The 16,366-nt window shown below is 34.5% G+C and overlaps 2 protein-coding genes across 6 annotated transcripts in view; one reads left to right on the top strand and one right to left on the bottom strand.

Annotated features, from left to right (window-relative positions):
- The window catches only part of LOC118265958 (proton-coupled folate transporter), a 32,156-nt gene extending 16,402 nt beyond the window's left edge, over positions 1-15,754 (bottom strand). Inside the window, exons 1-2 of the mRNA XM_035579270.2 lie at positions 14,413-15,754; positions 893-994 (exon numbers count right to left, since the gene is read on the bottom strand). Coding sequence (XP_035435163.2) covers positions 893-994; positions 14,413-15,394 — 1,084 coding nt within the window. The 5' untranslated portion in view covers positions 15,395-15,754. The remainder of the gene's footprint in view (positions 1-892; positions 995-14,412) is intronic.
- LOC118272887 (uncharacterized) lies at positions 7,061-11,974 on the top strand. Of its 5 annotated transcripts, none has more exons than XM_050694632.1 (3): positions 7,061-7,463; positions 7,733-8,513; positions 10,328-11,505. In XM_050694632.1, exon 3 carries the CDS (start codon positions 10,400-10,402, stop codon positions 11,351-11,353), a length of 954 nt encoding a protein of 317 aa, XP_050550589.1. In that variant the 5' UTR covers positions 7,061-7,463; positions 7,733-8,513; positions 10,328-10,399; the 3' UTR covers positions 11,354-11,505. The 5 variants fall into 3 exon arrangements, with proteins under 5 accessions (XP_050550588.1, XP_050550589.1, XP_050550590.1 ...); XM_050694631.1 differs by adding an exon at positions 11,842-11,974 and having other exon boundaries at positions 7,733-10,423; XM_050694630.1 differs by having other exon boundaries at positions 7,733-11,505.
- Positions 15,755-16,366: the final 612 nt, after the last annotated feature.

Consider the following 16,366-nt stretch of genomic DNA (forward strand, 5'->3'; position numbering starts at 1 on the left):
TTGACCTGCAGCTGATCACTGTACATTGTATATCAGACTCAAATATAGGTAATTATAGAGGTCACATTGAACTGACATACAAAAATATTAATCATATGCAAATATGATATTATAATCACGTATCTGATTTGATTGTGACAAGAAAATAACGTTTTGATCCATGGGTATCGTTGGTATAAAAAATGGCCTGATATTTTTGCAATGTACCTAAGTAGGTAATCCTTCAAGGATTTTTTAATTAGGGAACCGTGTTTTTGTCTCTGAATTTTTTACACACTCATTCACAGGTGAGAAAATCTTATTTGTGTTTGCTTCAGAAATGGCGAATAAAATATTATGTTTCTTTTTTGTTTAAGTTTATTATCGTAATTACAAAAAGTAAGATTCGACTTTAATTACCTTTGATTGCGAGTAATAAACAACAAATAAATAAATTGTAACCCAAAGAATAAAATACAAAAGCGACCACGGATAAAATTTTACGACCTTAATACAGGTACTTGAGACAACCTTCCTAACTTAAATATTACTTGTTACAAAAAATAACAGATGTAAGTATATACAACCCAGGTATTTTTAATGTAAGAGTAAATAGGTTTCGGAGCTGCGGATTACCTAGCGGGTTTACCGGGGCTCCGGTTCGAAAAGCGGGAGTAGGAACGGGGTGGTTTTTAGTCAGTAAGAGTCTGACACTCCCTCTCGCCTCGCCCAAGGCGAGAAAAGCCATTGGATGATTTTCCCACCTCAAAAAAAAGAGTAAATAGGTACTATCTAAGTCTGTGTGCTTCATCTTCGGACACATCTTCGCTTCGCCGTTCTGGCAGAAAGCGGGTTGGTGGCCAAACACAGACTTATACATAAAAGCTAATAAAAAAGTGCTAATCGTACTTACCAAAGATACCCAGTACAATGTTTATGGTACCATAAACGCTGTATTCCACTTCTGTGAACCCGAATTTACGAATCACGTAGAGATACGCCACTTGCGAATCACCTGTAAGAGAGAAAAAGAAATATTTATTCTTTTGTTTGTTCTCATCTGCAGAAAAATGGCGGACGAATAAATAAAGAAATAAGACAAGGATATTTACGGGAAATGCGCTCAATTGTTATATTTGTTTGTTTATTCGATAAGGATGTGTTTGCTCTGAAGAAGGTCGGAAGACTAAAGGAAGGTAATTCTTGTTGTGACTTGTATACTAATTAGTTTGGTCGTTATTTTAAATTACTGTTTTTGTGTATGTATTATTTATTGTGTTTCAGCTGACTGAAAATGTTGACGTAAATATTGCGTTTAAACATAATTATTTACGTGAAATATAAAAAAATGTCATGGTTATTTAAATCTTAAAGGATAAGTCAAACACGTATTTTTCAAACAATTACTCAGATTTTACTTCAACAGATGTATTTCTTATCTTCTCTATCAGAACAATATTTTTTTCGATGTTGGTAGAGCTAAAAAGCAGACAGATCACCTGGTGGTAAGTAATCAGCGCCGCCCATGGGCACTCCCAACACAAGAGGAGTTACAAGTAGGTTTCAGGTATTTTTATGGAAGATTTAGACCTTCGATAATTTCGCCTGTGATACCTAATATATCTAGTGACGAACCATTAGTAGGCAGTAATTATTTAAAAAACATTTTTTTTAAACTTTAACAGCATCTATAAACTTGTCTTTTAGGTGTAAACATTGAATTGTATGTCATATGATATATTTTGTAAATGCTGTAAGCGCGCCGTCCCCGCGCTGGCAGCTCGATTACAGCCTTTTTGTATTGATTTCAAAGCTAAAACGCCGTGCCGTTTCTGTTTGCGAGGACCCTTACTCATGTTTTTTATGATTATGACTGAAATAACATTACTGTACAATGATTAGTCCATAACTAATTCAAATTCATTAGAATTTAATCACAAAACAATCAAGCGCTGCCTTTGTTACTGAATAATTAATTCACCAAACCACTGAGCTAATTACACCAAAATGCTTTGTGTAAACCACCAAAAATACGGTTAAATAGAGCTTGAACTATTTTATTTACACTTACACGGTTACCATGTAGGATTTTATGATTTTGACTAAATGATGTACAAAAATTATGTACATGAGTACCAATATAAACTGACTGTCTAATATGCGGAAAGATCATATAAATCGAGACCATGATAAATTAGCTTTGTATAGCTCGTATGTATATTAAAGTATAACATGTTTACACAATATATTGTAAGCTTCAGGAATACTCGACTAGTTTCAAGCCATGCTAGAGGCTCATATTCATTAGCAGCATTCCGCGACACACGGCGCGGCGACTATCGCGCTGCAACGTAGTGCTAACCGAGTTCGTCGTCAAATAATTAATTACCTACACGAGTAACACACACACACACACACACACAACGTCACGCCTTTTATCCCCGAAGGGGTAGGCAGAGGTGCACATTACGGCACGTAATGCCGCTATACAATGTACACCCACTTTTCACCATTTTGTGTTAAAGTCCCATGTAATAGGGGGTGAGCCTATTGCCATATCCTGGACACAATTCCAGACTCCGTGCTACCACTGAGAAATTTTTCGAAAATCCGAAAAAAGCCCAGTAATACTTTGCCCGACCCGGGAATCGAACCCGAGACCCCTTGTTCGGCAGTCGCACTTGCGACCACTCGACCAACGAGGCAGTCAAACAAATCTAAGCCGAAAAACATAATATTTAACCTTTTACGAAATTAGCTTTTAATTTTGTGAGTTTAATGTGTGGGATATACCATACATTTTTATAAACTAAGTACCTATATAACAATATAGCAATACAATATAATGTATGTATATGTAGTGTTTGTCCTTTTAACACAATATAAAGGACAAAATCCTTTTTATTGAAAAAGCTGAACAAATATAAATACATACAATTAAAATAAAACAACGCTTGTGATGTAAATAACTGTTAAGTGTTTCAATATACGACCTACGATACAATACTTACTTTGTTTTTCCGAAAAACACCATTGAAGTTCTGAATTGAAAACTCATTTTCGTTATACGATTTTCAACCTTAAAGTAACACGCATACATTACATTATATGTATTTAATCCTCGAAAGGATTGGCAGAAACGCTAATATACAACGTATGTATTTTACATTAGCTATATTATGAGTTCCATAATATATAAGAATAACATAAGCATAGCCATGCAATACCGAGCACAATTCTAGACTCCCTGCTATTACACAATTTTCGAAAAGCCAAGATACTCCCGTAGGTACCTCGCCCAACTGGGACCCTGCGCTCGGAAGTAAAATATACGATCACTAATTTTAAAAAAAACTTCTTTTTAGCTTTTTGTGATTCAAAATTTGATATGTGACGATGTGATGACTCAAATTGATGTTTCTGGGTGTCAAGTGTATGTGAAATTGTATGTTTGTAAATGCACCCACGGCACAGGAGAAAATCATTGTGTGGAGCAACGTTTTTTTTTAACTTAAAAATACTTTTTAATGGTAACGACTGAGGTATTGAGTACCCACTTTAAAAGATTAATTCAATGTCAACTTTATATTGTTAAACTGTTATCTACAAGTATTGAGGAACATATTAAAAAAACAATTGACGTACCTACTTATGTATACAAAAATGGATTACCAATAAGGTATTACCCACTCCGTTCGTACTTATTTATTTTATTTTTACGCGTACGAGTTTTTAAATAAATATGGATATTATTTAAGCTTTCATTTTTGGCTTCTTATTTGGTGAAGTGAAGTTATAACGATACGTTGAACATTAAAGATGAAATATCGAATCTTATTTATATTTGGGATAAAATATTATTCTTAATGAAACATAATTTTATTAATAACCAGCTACTTCCGCGCGGTTTCAACCGCTCTGCTCGGTTCCTATTGATTAAAGCGTTATGTTATGTAGCTTATAGCCTTTCTCGATAAATGCACAATTCAATACAAAAAAAAAAACATATTCAAATCGAATTCCAATTTCCTGCTATGTTAATAATGAACGAAAATCGTGATTTGGAAATGGCAAAAGATTAAAAAATACAAAAAAAAATTAGATTTAGAAAAATAATCTCTTTATTAACACCTTAGACGTCATGTCGGACAACGCTGTCCGACACTAGTGGAGGAATAGCCTTTAACAGTTTTTTGTTGGCGGTGAAGGTGAAAGGAAAGAAAGGAAAAACACACTTCTATTTTTGTAAATTAATTAATTGAGATCTTGAGTAACCAAGAGTATGGTAGAAAGACATTGGTCCTCTAAACACTGGTTGTGTATCTATCAAGGTCCAACGAGTATTGTTTCACAAATGAGTCCTCTCGATGCACGTGGAGTAAATGTTAATGGCCGCTACACATTGCTACAGATAATAGTACTGTGACCAAGGATAACTAGCTAACTATTGTAATTCTTAATGATGTCACTCACATATCATAATGTGATTATATACAAAAAATAATAAGGTCTAATCTTTTATTCTTTTTCTTAAAAAAATCTTTTATTACGCAAAAATGTACATAGCTACATTACACCTACATTAATTCGATACAAGTCATAATGTCATAGTAAAACTCTGACCTCTGTACTAGTAAAATACCTGGATCACGGAGATCAGTGCCCTCATGGGTTGGTATCAATGTGATCTTAGTATAGCGGACGTAACGTTACTCCACACTAGGATTTTCTCCTGTGTTTCACATACACATGACACCTAGACCCGAAGCAAAAATTTGTGAATCACATAAAAAGTTGCTCCGTGCGGAAATCGAACCCGCTCTCCGTTACACGACAGTTGCCCAGCCACCGCGTTAATCGTGCAATATTGGTAATTCTAGTATTTATGTATTAATATTAAAAAACTATATTCAAAAACTACCATGAGATGAACATTATCAGCCTGTTATTGTCCCATCTCACTGCTATGCAAAGGACTCCTCTTACACGCAAGGAATGAGCATTAATCACCACACTTTTGAAAACTCATTGGCTATTTTTAATTTCAAAGAAAGTCCAGGTTTCGTACCTCCGTGAAGTATGTGATTTGATGTACAGTTTATTTAAGGATAAACACGTATAGTAATATGATTCAATATGATTCATCGTAATTGTCTTCATTGTTATACTCAAAATTTCAGTCACCATATTTTACTCAGAATTGAAAGTAGAAAATTATACAGGGCGTATTTTTATAATAACTATCGTAAGACATGCAAATATATTAAGAAAAGCTAGTTTTTAATCACAGATTCTCCAGTAGATTTTTTTTAAGGGGTGAAAATCATCCAATTACTTCTCCCGCCCTGGGCGAGGCGACAGGGAGTGTCAGGCTCTTACTGACTAAAAACCACCCCCTTCCTACTCCTGCTTTTTGAGCCGGAGCCCTGGTAAACCTGCTAGGAAGTCCGCAGCTCTTGCATGACGTATAGAGAATGTCCCAAAACTCAACGACATAATTGTGTTATTTCCCTGTCTTTTCCAGAGCACTCGTAATAACGTCTACTACCTGGTTAAGTCATATCGTTCAGTTTTTGGGACCACCTGTACATTGAAGACAGTTTAGCAGGAAAATACTTCAGTGTTAATGACCCTTGCGGGTAGTTTTTACTTTAGGTACTTGATATACGTATTGGGTTTTGTGTGTACGCATTGAAGGAGATTGACTTGCCAGTGACGCATTACCGGGTGACTTGCAATTCATTCTGGTTAAATAGCTCTATAGTATCTGACTAACTGAAGCAATAAAAATCAATTCGGGTAATTTCTGGATTGTATCACATACCTACCTGTACTTTTTTTATGTAGTCTTGTTTAAGGATAAGGAATACTGTTTGTCCTCCTTTATAAACCTTATATATACTGCTATATATATGCTGCTATACTAGTATAATCTACTGATACACGAATAACTCAAAGCGAGACCTAGGGGCATCCCGAAACCACATTACATCAACAACCTATACGTGGCCACTGCTGTCCAAAAGCCTCTCTCTTCTCGCACGGAGAAGGTTTGAGCATCAATCACCATGCTTGTTCAATGCGGGTTTGCAATTTCAGAATTATAATTAAAAATTATAAAGCCTCACGATGTTTCCTTCACCGTTTTTCAGTGATGTCTAAGTAAATTAGAAAGCACATATAACTCGGAAAATAAGTACCACATTGGTACTTGCCATTTAGTAGATTTCGTTTCGGACCCACACTCTCATGCATCTTAAACCTCAGGGCTGAGAAGCAGGCATCTTAAACCTCAGGGCCACCACAATTTTTTCTACAACTGTTGTTAAGCTTAGGTTGCTTAAAAATAAATATGGCATAATATAGTCGTAATGCATTTTTACTTTGGAGCTGCGGACTACCTAGCGGATTTACCGGGACTCCGGCTCCGGCTCGAAAAGCAGGAGTAGAAACGGGGTGGTTTTCAGTCAGTAAGAGTCTGACACTCCCTCTCGCCTCGCCCAAGGCGGGAGAAGTCATTGGATGATTCCTGATGATTGATGACTCAGTACGATTCCCCATCTGCACTTGACCAATATTTTTAAACGATCCTCAATTAATCAGGACTCACGATCATAAACGGAAGTCGTGACATCGTGATCGTTACATTAGTTTAAAACTCATGTCTTTGAAATAAAAGTTAAATTGTTATTCTATTTTTTTGTATTTGTTTACAATTGTCTATATTGTTCTATTTTCCTTTAAATTATTACTTATTTAAGTCGTTATTAAACTTATGGATATTTTTTTTATACGTTCCTTTACCTAATGTTATATTGTTTCATTTCATCATTCACAAATCCTTTATTTCATAATTAACAAAATATTACACGTACGCCGAAATAAGGAAACTAGTTATATACTTTTAGCCGCCATGGTCATTAAGAAACAATAAATTCAGAATAAGATATACGTATACTTCAAAAAACACCTTAAATTGAGGATGATACGTTTGAAATTCGTATGTTTCTAATTTCAGAAGTCAACGACTTTTTGAAATAATAGGAGGCCCTACTTTTTGTATCAATGTAAAACAAATTATATGAAGTGCTTAGTCCTCGATAATTATTTTGTTTACCATGTAGTCCCACTATCATCTATTGTGTGAACGCGAATATTTAGAGAATCCTGCAAAAAAAAATTTATACACGGGCAACACTATTCATCTAATGTCATTCACTATTTTTCGCGTTGTGTGCTCGCACGGAATTTTTCGTAGAAATATTATCTGTTAAGTGATTACTGTATTTAGTGAGTTCAAGTTGATTAAAGTAAAATGCCTAAGAGTAGAGAAGAAAAATTATGGAAGAAGCTGAAGAAACTGGAAGAAAAAATTAAGAAAAGTCAAAGTCGTCGTAGACGAATTAGATCTTTAAGTTCGTCGGAGCGGGAGTCGGTAGACGATCCTGATCCAAATGAGAGACCTGAAGTAATCGAGGACACAGGTATGTGTTAGTTTATTAGATGCCTTGATTGCCAAAGCGACAAGTTTCTTTTGTCTTTTAGGTATAAAAGTATTTATCACCCGCCATCTTGTCAATTCTTGTCGAGACTGGATTTCAAAATCTCAAGTTGAGAAAAAGCATAAATAGAAGTTCTATGTTATGCGCGTAATATTGTTTCTTTAATACAATATAATTTTTACAATAACTGAGTCAGTTATTTCATGTGTAATCAGACTAAGTTAGTCTAATGATTACGTTGTACCTTGTAGGTACCCAACAACTACAAGACGATGTGCTGATTGCTCTGGGAAATCCGTCCTGCTCTGACAAATCTTATAGTGAAAGTATTCACCCAGAGATAATAAGGAGAGTAGAGAATGTGTTAACGAGTGGCTTGGAAAAGGAGCGCAAGGATGAATTATTAAAAAAGTATCTGATTCCCAATAATTTTGCCTTGCTAGAGGCTCCAAAACTAAACAGGGAGCTAGAAGGCCTATTAAGCGATCCAATTAAAGAAAGAGACAAAAGGATCGAAGAGCGACAGCAGCAATTGGGTGTTGCATTGTCTGCTGTATTATCTTGTTTAGATAATTTTGTTAAAGTTGACCCAAACCCAGCAAAAATTGAAGTCTTGACAGATGTAGCCAGGCTACTAAGTGATTTACATTATAACGACACTTGTACACGTAAAAAGTTGGTGGCGGTTAATTTGGATAAAGACATAGTTAAAACAACAGAAAGCGCTAAACGGGACAGCTTCCTGTTTGGAGAAAGATTTAATGAAGATGTAAAGACTGCTAATGCCATAAAGAAGGCAGCACCAAGCATACTGAAAAAGTCCAATTTCACCCGAAAGATGGGGCAGACCAGGCAGTCAAATTATACCCAATTTAAAAATAAGGAAAACTTCAATGCCCCTCCACAAGCAAATCGAGCCAAACAAGGGAGGGGGGGCAGGTATCAACCCAGGAACAGTGGGAGGCAGCAGCAGCAGCAACAACCGCATCAGAAGAAGGCATATCGACACAAGTCTGTACGTCAGACATAAAGGTAAAGACCTTTGCAGGTCGTCTTAAATTCTTTTATCCTTGTTGGCAAAGGGTCACTCAAGATAATGTTATTTTATCTTGGGTAAAAGGTTACAAAATTCCTTTTGTAAAAACTCCATACCAACAGATATATCCTAAAAACTGTACATTTTCAGAGTCTGAAAATATAGTTTTATCAAAGGAAATTGATAGATTATTAAAATTGGGTGTCGTTAGTAAGTGTACATCAATTAGTGGACAATTTTGTTCAAAAATATTCTCTATTACAAAGCCTAATGGTAGTACCAGACTTATTTTAAATCTAAAATGCCTAAATAAGTTCATCCAGACGGAACATTTTAAAATGGAAGACATGAGAACTGTTTGTAAACTTGTTTCTAAAAATAATTACATGTGTACAATTGACTTAAAAGATGCATATTTTTTAGTCCCAGTAGATAATGATGATAAGAAATATTTACGGTTTTATTTTAAAAATAATATTTATGAGTTTAATTGTTTGTGCTTTGGTTTGTGTACTGCTCCACTTACGTTTACAAAATTGTTAAAACCAGTTATATCTTATCTACGCAGTGTGGGATTTAAATCTGTGATTTATCTTGATGATATCATATGTATTGGAGAATCTTTTAATGAGTGTGTAGAAAATTGTAGTAAGACAGTGTCACTACTAGAATGTCTTGGATTTTATATAAATAGGGACAAAAGTAGTTTGCACCCTAAACAAATAGTTGAGTATTTAGGATTTATAATAAATACAAGGACTATGACCTTATCAGTCTCTGATAAGAAAAGATGTTCAATCCTTTTATTACTTAAAAGGTATTTAAACAAAGATTCCTGTACTATTAGGGATTTTGCACAACTCATTGGAACTTTAACAGCTTGCTGTCCAGCTGTTAGCTATGGTTTTCTGTACACAAAAGTTTTGGAAAAACAAAAATGTGTAGAGTTATTTAATCATAATAATGACTTTGATTCAGTTATGATTATAAATAATGAATGTAAAGAAGATTTACAGTGGTGGTATAATTGTATAGAATCAGCCGTTAACCCTATTAAAAATTGTCAATTTAAGTTAGAAATTTATTCAGATGCATCTCGCACTGGATGGGGAATATTTTGTGATGGTCAGGTAGCAAATGGATTTTGGACAGAAGAAGACAAGAAAAGTCACATAAATTATTTGGAACTACTAGCAGCTTTTCTTGGATTACAATGTTTTGCAAAGGACTTAAGCAACTGTCAAATTTTACTACGTATAGATAATACAACTGCCATAGCTTATATTAATAGAATGGGTGGTATTCAATTTAATAATTTAAATCAGCTTGCACGAGAAATATGGCAATGGTGTGAAGCCCATAAAATATGGATCTTTGCATCTTATATAAAATCTAAGGACAATAAAGAAGCTGATTTTGAATCTAGAAATGACAATATTGACTGTGAGTGGGAGCTGTCACCTACAGCGTTTCTAGATATAGTGAGGTCATTTGGAAATCCTTCCATTGATCTATTTGCTACTAGAGCCAATACTAAGTGCAGTAGATATCTGTCCTGGCATAGGGATCCGTATGCAGAAAATATTGACGCTTTTACAGTATGTTGGCATAATTATACCTTATTTTATGCATTTCCACCATTTGCTTTGATCTCTAAGACGGTTCAAAAAATAAAAGATGATAATGCTATAGGCATTTTAGTTTTTCCTATGTGGCCGGCACAACCTTGGTACCCATTTGTTAAATCAATGGCCATTTCAGATATTAAAGTGTTCAAGCCTTCAAAACAATTATTGTTATCACCTTCCAGAAAACTTCATCCTCTGCACAACAGCCTTTCCCTGGGGGCCTGCATATTATCAGGGAAGCATTCAAGAAACAAATGATACCTGAGGATACCATAGAGGTTATGATATCTTCTTTATCTGTGAACACAATTAAACAATATTCAGTAGCATTGAATAAGTGGTGGATTTTTTGTAAAGGAGAAAATATCTTTGATGTTTCTATCACGAAGATTTTAGAATTTCTTACAGAACAATTTAAAACAGGAAGTTCTTATACTTCATTAAATACTACTAGATCAGCATTGTCCTTGATACTTAGTTGTGAAATAGGGATAGATCCTCAAATAAAGAGGTTCTTTAAAGGTATCTTTAAACTACGACCTAGTCGTCCTAAATACAATGATACATGGGATCCAGCAATTGTTTTGAATCATATAGAAAAATGGTACCCATTGCAAGATTTGTCATTTCTAAAATTAACTAAAAAACTGGTAATGCTGTTAGCCCTTACTAGTGCACAAAGAATTCAAACTTTATCATTGATTAGACTAAATAACATACAATTTGTTGAGGCAGGAGTAAATATAGAGATCAGTGATTTGTTAAAGACATCTAAACCAGGAAAACAACAAATGTGCATTACATTACCTTACTTTCTTGCGAAACCTGAAATTTGTCCAGTAACCACATTACAATATTATATAAATTATACAAAAACTTTGAGGAAGGTAGAATTTAATAATACAGAAATGCTATTAATAAGTGTTAAGAAACCTTATAATTATGCAAGTAGGCAGACAATTAGTCGTTGGATTAAACAAACAATGAAGGACAGTGGTATAGACATCAAGAGATTTACTCCTCACTCTACTCGTCACGCAGCCACTTCCAGGGCATGTAGAGAAGGTGTAACATTAGATACCATTTTTAGGTCAGCTGGTTGGTCTATTGGATCAAAAGTTTTCGCAAATCATTATAATAGACCATTGATTAAAAGTAATGATAAATATATTTTTGCTAAGACTGTTTGTAATATTGAATCTCATTAGTACATTTTACTTAAGTATTATTTGACCAAATAGTTTATTTTATCAGTACTAAGTACTTAGTTAATAATAATATGATTAATAGTAAGTATATACCAAGTGACATGTGTAACATGCATAAATTATAAGCCACTGGTAATAAAAGACTGATTGTATGTATAATTGTTTTATTGTTTTATAGCATTCAATATGTAATTTCCAACTACATCTCTAAACATCTACATGGTAAACAAAATAATTATCGAGGACTAAGCACTTCATATAATTTACAAAATTAAACGAACTTACCTAAGTGAAGTTCTATTGTAATTATATGAAGTGCTTAGTCCTCGATACTAGACTCCCTCCCAAGCCCAAAACAAGTTCATATTTGTTTTACCCAAGATGGTAGTTGGGAAATTACTATATTTGTGATCTTCTCATTACAGGTTGCTCTAAATAGAATGACATTAGATGAATAGTGTTGCCCGTGTATAAATTTTTTTTTGCAGGATTCTCTAAATATTCGCGTTCACACAATAGATGATAGTGGGACTACATGGTAAACAAAATAATTATCGAGGACTAAGCACTTCATATAATTACAATAGAACTTCACTTAGGTAAGTTCGTTTAATTTTGTAAATTATTTCTTATACTTTTTGTGTGTGACAATGAAGTCAGTCTCAGTCAGCCGTATTCAGTCAGAGTCATTTAATGATTACTTAACCCAGTCCTTAGTAATTGTTTTCAGAACAAAATCATTACTAAGGAATAGTTTAAGTAATCATTAAATGTCTCTGAGTATGGCAGTTATTTCTACAACGTATAGATGGAACTAAAAATCTTGGATGTTTCTTCCGTCAAAAAAATAATTAAATCTGATCTGATACAATCACGAAAAGCCCCCTAGTATCCGTAAACTCAATTACGTAGAACGAGAAAAAATGTGCGCAAAACAAAGAAATAAAAAAAATATAGAATTGTCTCAAGGATAAGTGAACGACCTGAACATTCCTATATATTTCGCTATTAATGAGCAATGCATTCGAAACCACCTGATCACCCGATCAGAAAAAGGCGTAAACATAAACAGGAGAATTTTTATTTGGTTTTTTATTTTATGATAAAACATTGCCCTACACTAGAATTTTTCCTGAGTTGTAAGTGCGTTTATATACAATGTCACATACACATCACGCTCAGACCCGGAACATCAATTTGTGTATCACATAAATATTTTTTCCTTGCCTGATACCCAGTCTCGTGACTCGTTGCAAAGCGGCCCAGCCAATACGCCAACAGCGCATTTTTTAATTATTAAAATATAAATAAAATTAAACATGTCAGCGAAGTATGTTTACGATTGGGAACCGAAACGTATGTTATTTAAATTTAAAAATAGAATACATTTTATAAAAAAATCTATTTAAAAGGATTCAGCTGTCGATACCTGCTTTACAGATTGCATTTATTTATAATATATAACGAAAAAATAAAGCAGGTTTTATTGAATAAACAAGTAAAAAATACAGTTTTTAAAGGTATTCAAAACTTGTATTTTTTTGCAGGTATGCTAGAGATAATTATTATGGTATATACAAGACTCAAAGTTCAAAGTTACCTACATAATCATCTATGTAGATTGTCAAATAGTAACATATTACCTAAGTATAGTCTAATTGTAATGAGTCTATTTTCAAAAATACAAATAAGCAAATGTTTTTTTTTTAAACGAAATATATTTTTTTACTTAACACTTGATTCAACTAGATCAACGAAGAACTAATAAAAACATCTACTATTAGGTACGTAACTCAAGGACATTATAAACACGCAATGCCTCTCCATAGATTTTCATTCGTACTTACAACGATAAGTAGGGCTCACTTTTTTCCCAGAGTGTGAAGTAAGTTAACAGGAAAGCAATGGAGTCAAGGCTTGCAAGTTATTTACCGGCTTACCTTCTAGATACTAGGCTAGTAAAACGTGTCACGTGATCAACAGACGGATTACAATGTTCGATTAAAATTAATCCACAATTAAATTGCGTCTACAATCAGCCATTTTGAATTTTTTTTTTCATTGGTAATGCTATTGTTCGTTCCGGGGTTGCCTTTTGTGTTAATTTATTAATGGGGACTGTGAATTAATTATTTTATTACGGAAAATGTAGTAAAATATTAATAAGTTTCAGGTATGGTTAATTTTAATGCTTTTAGTTCATCGTTAGACTAAAATTATACGTGATTTAATTTTCTATGGACGCTCTTTTGTTTTTGCTAAATGAAGACCGTAAAGTATTGAGCTACTTATCATTTATTTTATGCAATAATTTTCCGCACCTAATTTATGCAATAATTTTCCACAGCTATGAACTTTAAAATAATGGTGATTAAAATACGAATGCTTTAAAATCTATATATTAATACGTGATGCAAAAACTTTGGACCGCTTTTTACGAAAATTGCGCGGACGTTGGAGCATAAAATTTGGTACACTTATAGTTTATGTGTAGGAGAAGTGCACCACGCTAATATTTTTCAAAAATAATGCTAATAAAGTACATTAAATCAATAAATAAAACATTACACACACATGCATAGTATCTGATCGTACTTGACAAAACGTCAAAATCGATAGACATTGCGATGATATTCTCACGTGTCATATGAATAGAGTTTAAATAAAAGAGTTTGTTTAAGTTTGAGTTAAATAAAAATTATCCTTGAACGTATGTTAAGTGGTATTGTAAATTAAATCGTATATGGTCGAATTTCGGCCACTAGGCGACCACTAGTATTCTTAAACTTGCAACTTTCAAAATCAACTGAATCCAGGACATGATAAAAATAAACGATTGACAAAAGGGCCAACATTGACCAATGTGTACACAACTCGTAACAAAAATTGATTAAGTGAGAGTCACGAACAAATCCAGACGGAGTAATGAGTTAATGACCCACTTTCGATGTCTCATTGTGACAGCAACGATGTTTCGCATTATTGCTGCACGTTGCAAATTAATTAATCTTAACATTTACACAATCACAGAAAAGAAAAGTAATACTGTTAAAACTCACCGTAAAGAGGTCCAACCATAAGCAGGTACAGTAGTAGCACACAGAATATTTGCGCCCGACCTCCTAAGGCACGAGGCCTCACCGCCACCATCACAGTATTGCCGACTAGTTCAAACACTTCCTTCAACAAGTTCCTCTGTTTACTCTTCTCAACATCATTAAAACTCTTCTCCTCATCAGGGAGCACTACATCTTCAAGTCTGAACAAACCATACACAAACGATATGGTGTACAGCACCAACAACAATGAAAACACACCATAATACCCCATTGCACGCAATAATATACCACTTAAAGCTGTCCCGGTCGGGGTTCCCGCCGTCACACATATTGTTACGAGTCCCAAGCGGAATGTTCTATTTTCTATCGTAGTTCTATCGGCCATAAAACTGAACATTCCCATAAATATGATGATGTAGCCGCCAGTAAAGGCCGCAGGCAACGCTTCGATCAAAGCGGTCGCTGTCAGCGACAATTCTTTGAAGAAATATGTCGCGAACAATAGACCAATGTTGCAAATAATCTCTCCAATAAATGGGAATAAAATACATATTTTTCTTTTTTTATATTTATCACTCCATGCTCCTACAAAGAGCACCATTGCTGCTGGTATCGCTGTCTGAAGAGGGAACTTCCATGCCACCACTGCGGATACCAGTGACTGAATTTCTTTTTCTTCTTTATCGAGACCAGTAGTATTTCTTTTAGCGATACGATCACAAATATCATCACCATAATCGAAATTTACCCTGCAGGCTTTGTCCAGGTGCATATTCATGACAGCTAAAGATGATATAGCGGTGCACAACATGTAAATAAACAAACATGGTTCGACTGTAGTCTCACGCAATATATTCTTCGCGTATTTTATTATTTTTTTCGGTTGCTCCTTCCATGTTGCCTGCTTCTGAAAGCCCGTCAGCAGTATATTGGACCTGGTGAACTCGTGGACACAGCTGATGTTTTCAGTACTCGTAATCATGTTCACTTATGCCCAGAAAAGTGAGAGTCAGTAAAAGTTCTCGGGCTCACTGCTTATATCACACACTTCACTGTACGCCACCGCCACCCGCAGGCGACTATACGTTTAATCCGTAGTTATTCGTCTGTAGTTTCCAAAAACCTGAGTAATAGTCAGGTTGTAAAATTAAGCGCGATATGAGAGAGCGACGTCGGCGCATACGAGTCGCTCGCATCTCGTTCGATACGATAACACAGGTCTCACTGTCGACGACACCACTTTTAATAAATATGTAGCTCATTTATCTTGTACCTTGAGTCACGCATCGAGCAATATTGTTTTGGTACAGCCTTTACTAGTTTACGATTTGCTTTATTGATTGTTACTTACTTACTAACAAAGTGTTTGTAGAGACCTAGTATCTCAGCCGTTTACTAGTGTGTTTACTTAGATAAGCATCGGATTTTGTCAGGGTAGTAGTAACGCGAAGAGGTTATTCACCTTTTTATGATTCAATAACAATTTCTCGTCTGGAGTCATTTGGTTTTAAGCTGGCTATTAGGACGGCTTATGGAGATTTTTTACTATGGTCTAGTCATAGTGACCGGCGCTTCTTTAAAACCAAGTAATCAAGTTAATGGAATTTCTCCCATAAATTAATCTCATTTCTGTCATTATTATGTTGACATTATTTATCTACGTAATGTAATAAACTCGTGTGTGTCTTAATTTATAATGTGATAAAGTTTAGTTTAAAAAATAATCTTATCATTCCAAATGAAAGTATACATTTGTCAGACGTTGTATTTTATTCTTTAAGTAAGTACGTTGGTACTTTTACATTTATAAATATTTTGAGAAATCGACCGCCTTCGATTGTATTTTAGGACGCCATTCAAGAGGATTGGAAAGATTTCGAAAACAAGTTGGTGATTAAAAATCCATACATATTTTATTGGTTATGTAATTTCCAAACCGGATTCCTGGGTGGTG

The sequence above is a fragment of the Spodoptera frugiperda genome, chromosome 7 (genome assembly GCF_023101765.2).
Source record: "Spodoptera frugiperda isolate SF20-4 chromosome 7, AGI-APGP_CSIRO_Sfru_2.0, whole genome shotgun sequence".
Classification (NCBI taxonomy): Eukaryota; Metazoa; Arthropoda; class Insecta; order Lepidoptera; family Noctuidae; genus Spodoptera; species Spodoptera frugiperda.

Bases quoted from the DNA above. Each gene is read 5' to 3' on its own strand.
- LOC118272887 (XM_050694631.1), top strand. From the start codon at position 8,856: ATGGAAGACATGAGAACTGTTTGTAAACTTGTTTCTAAAAATAATTAC.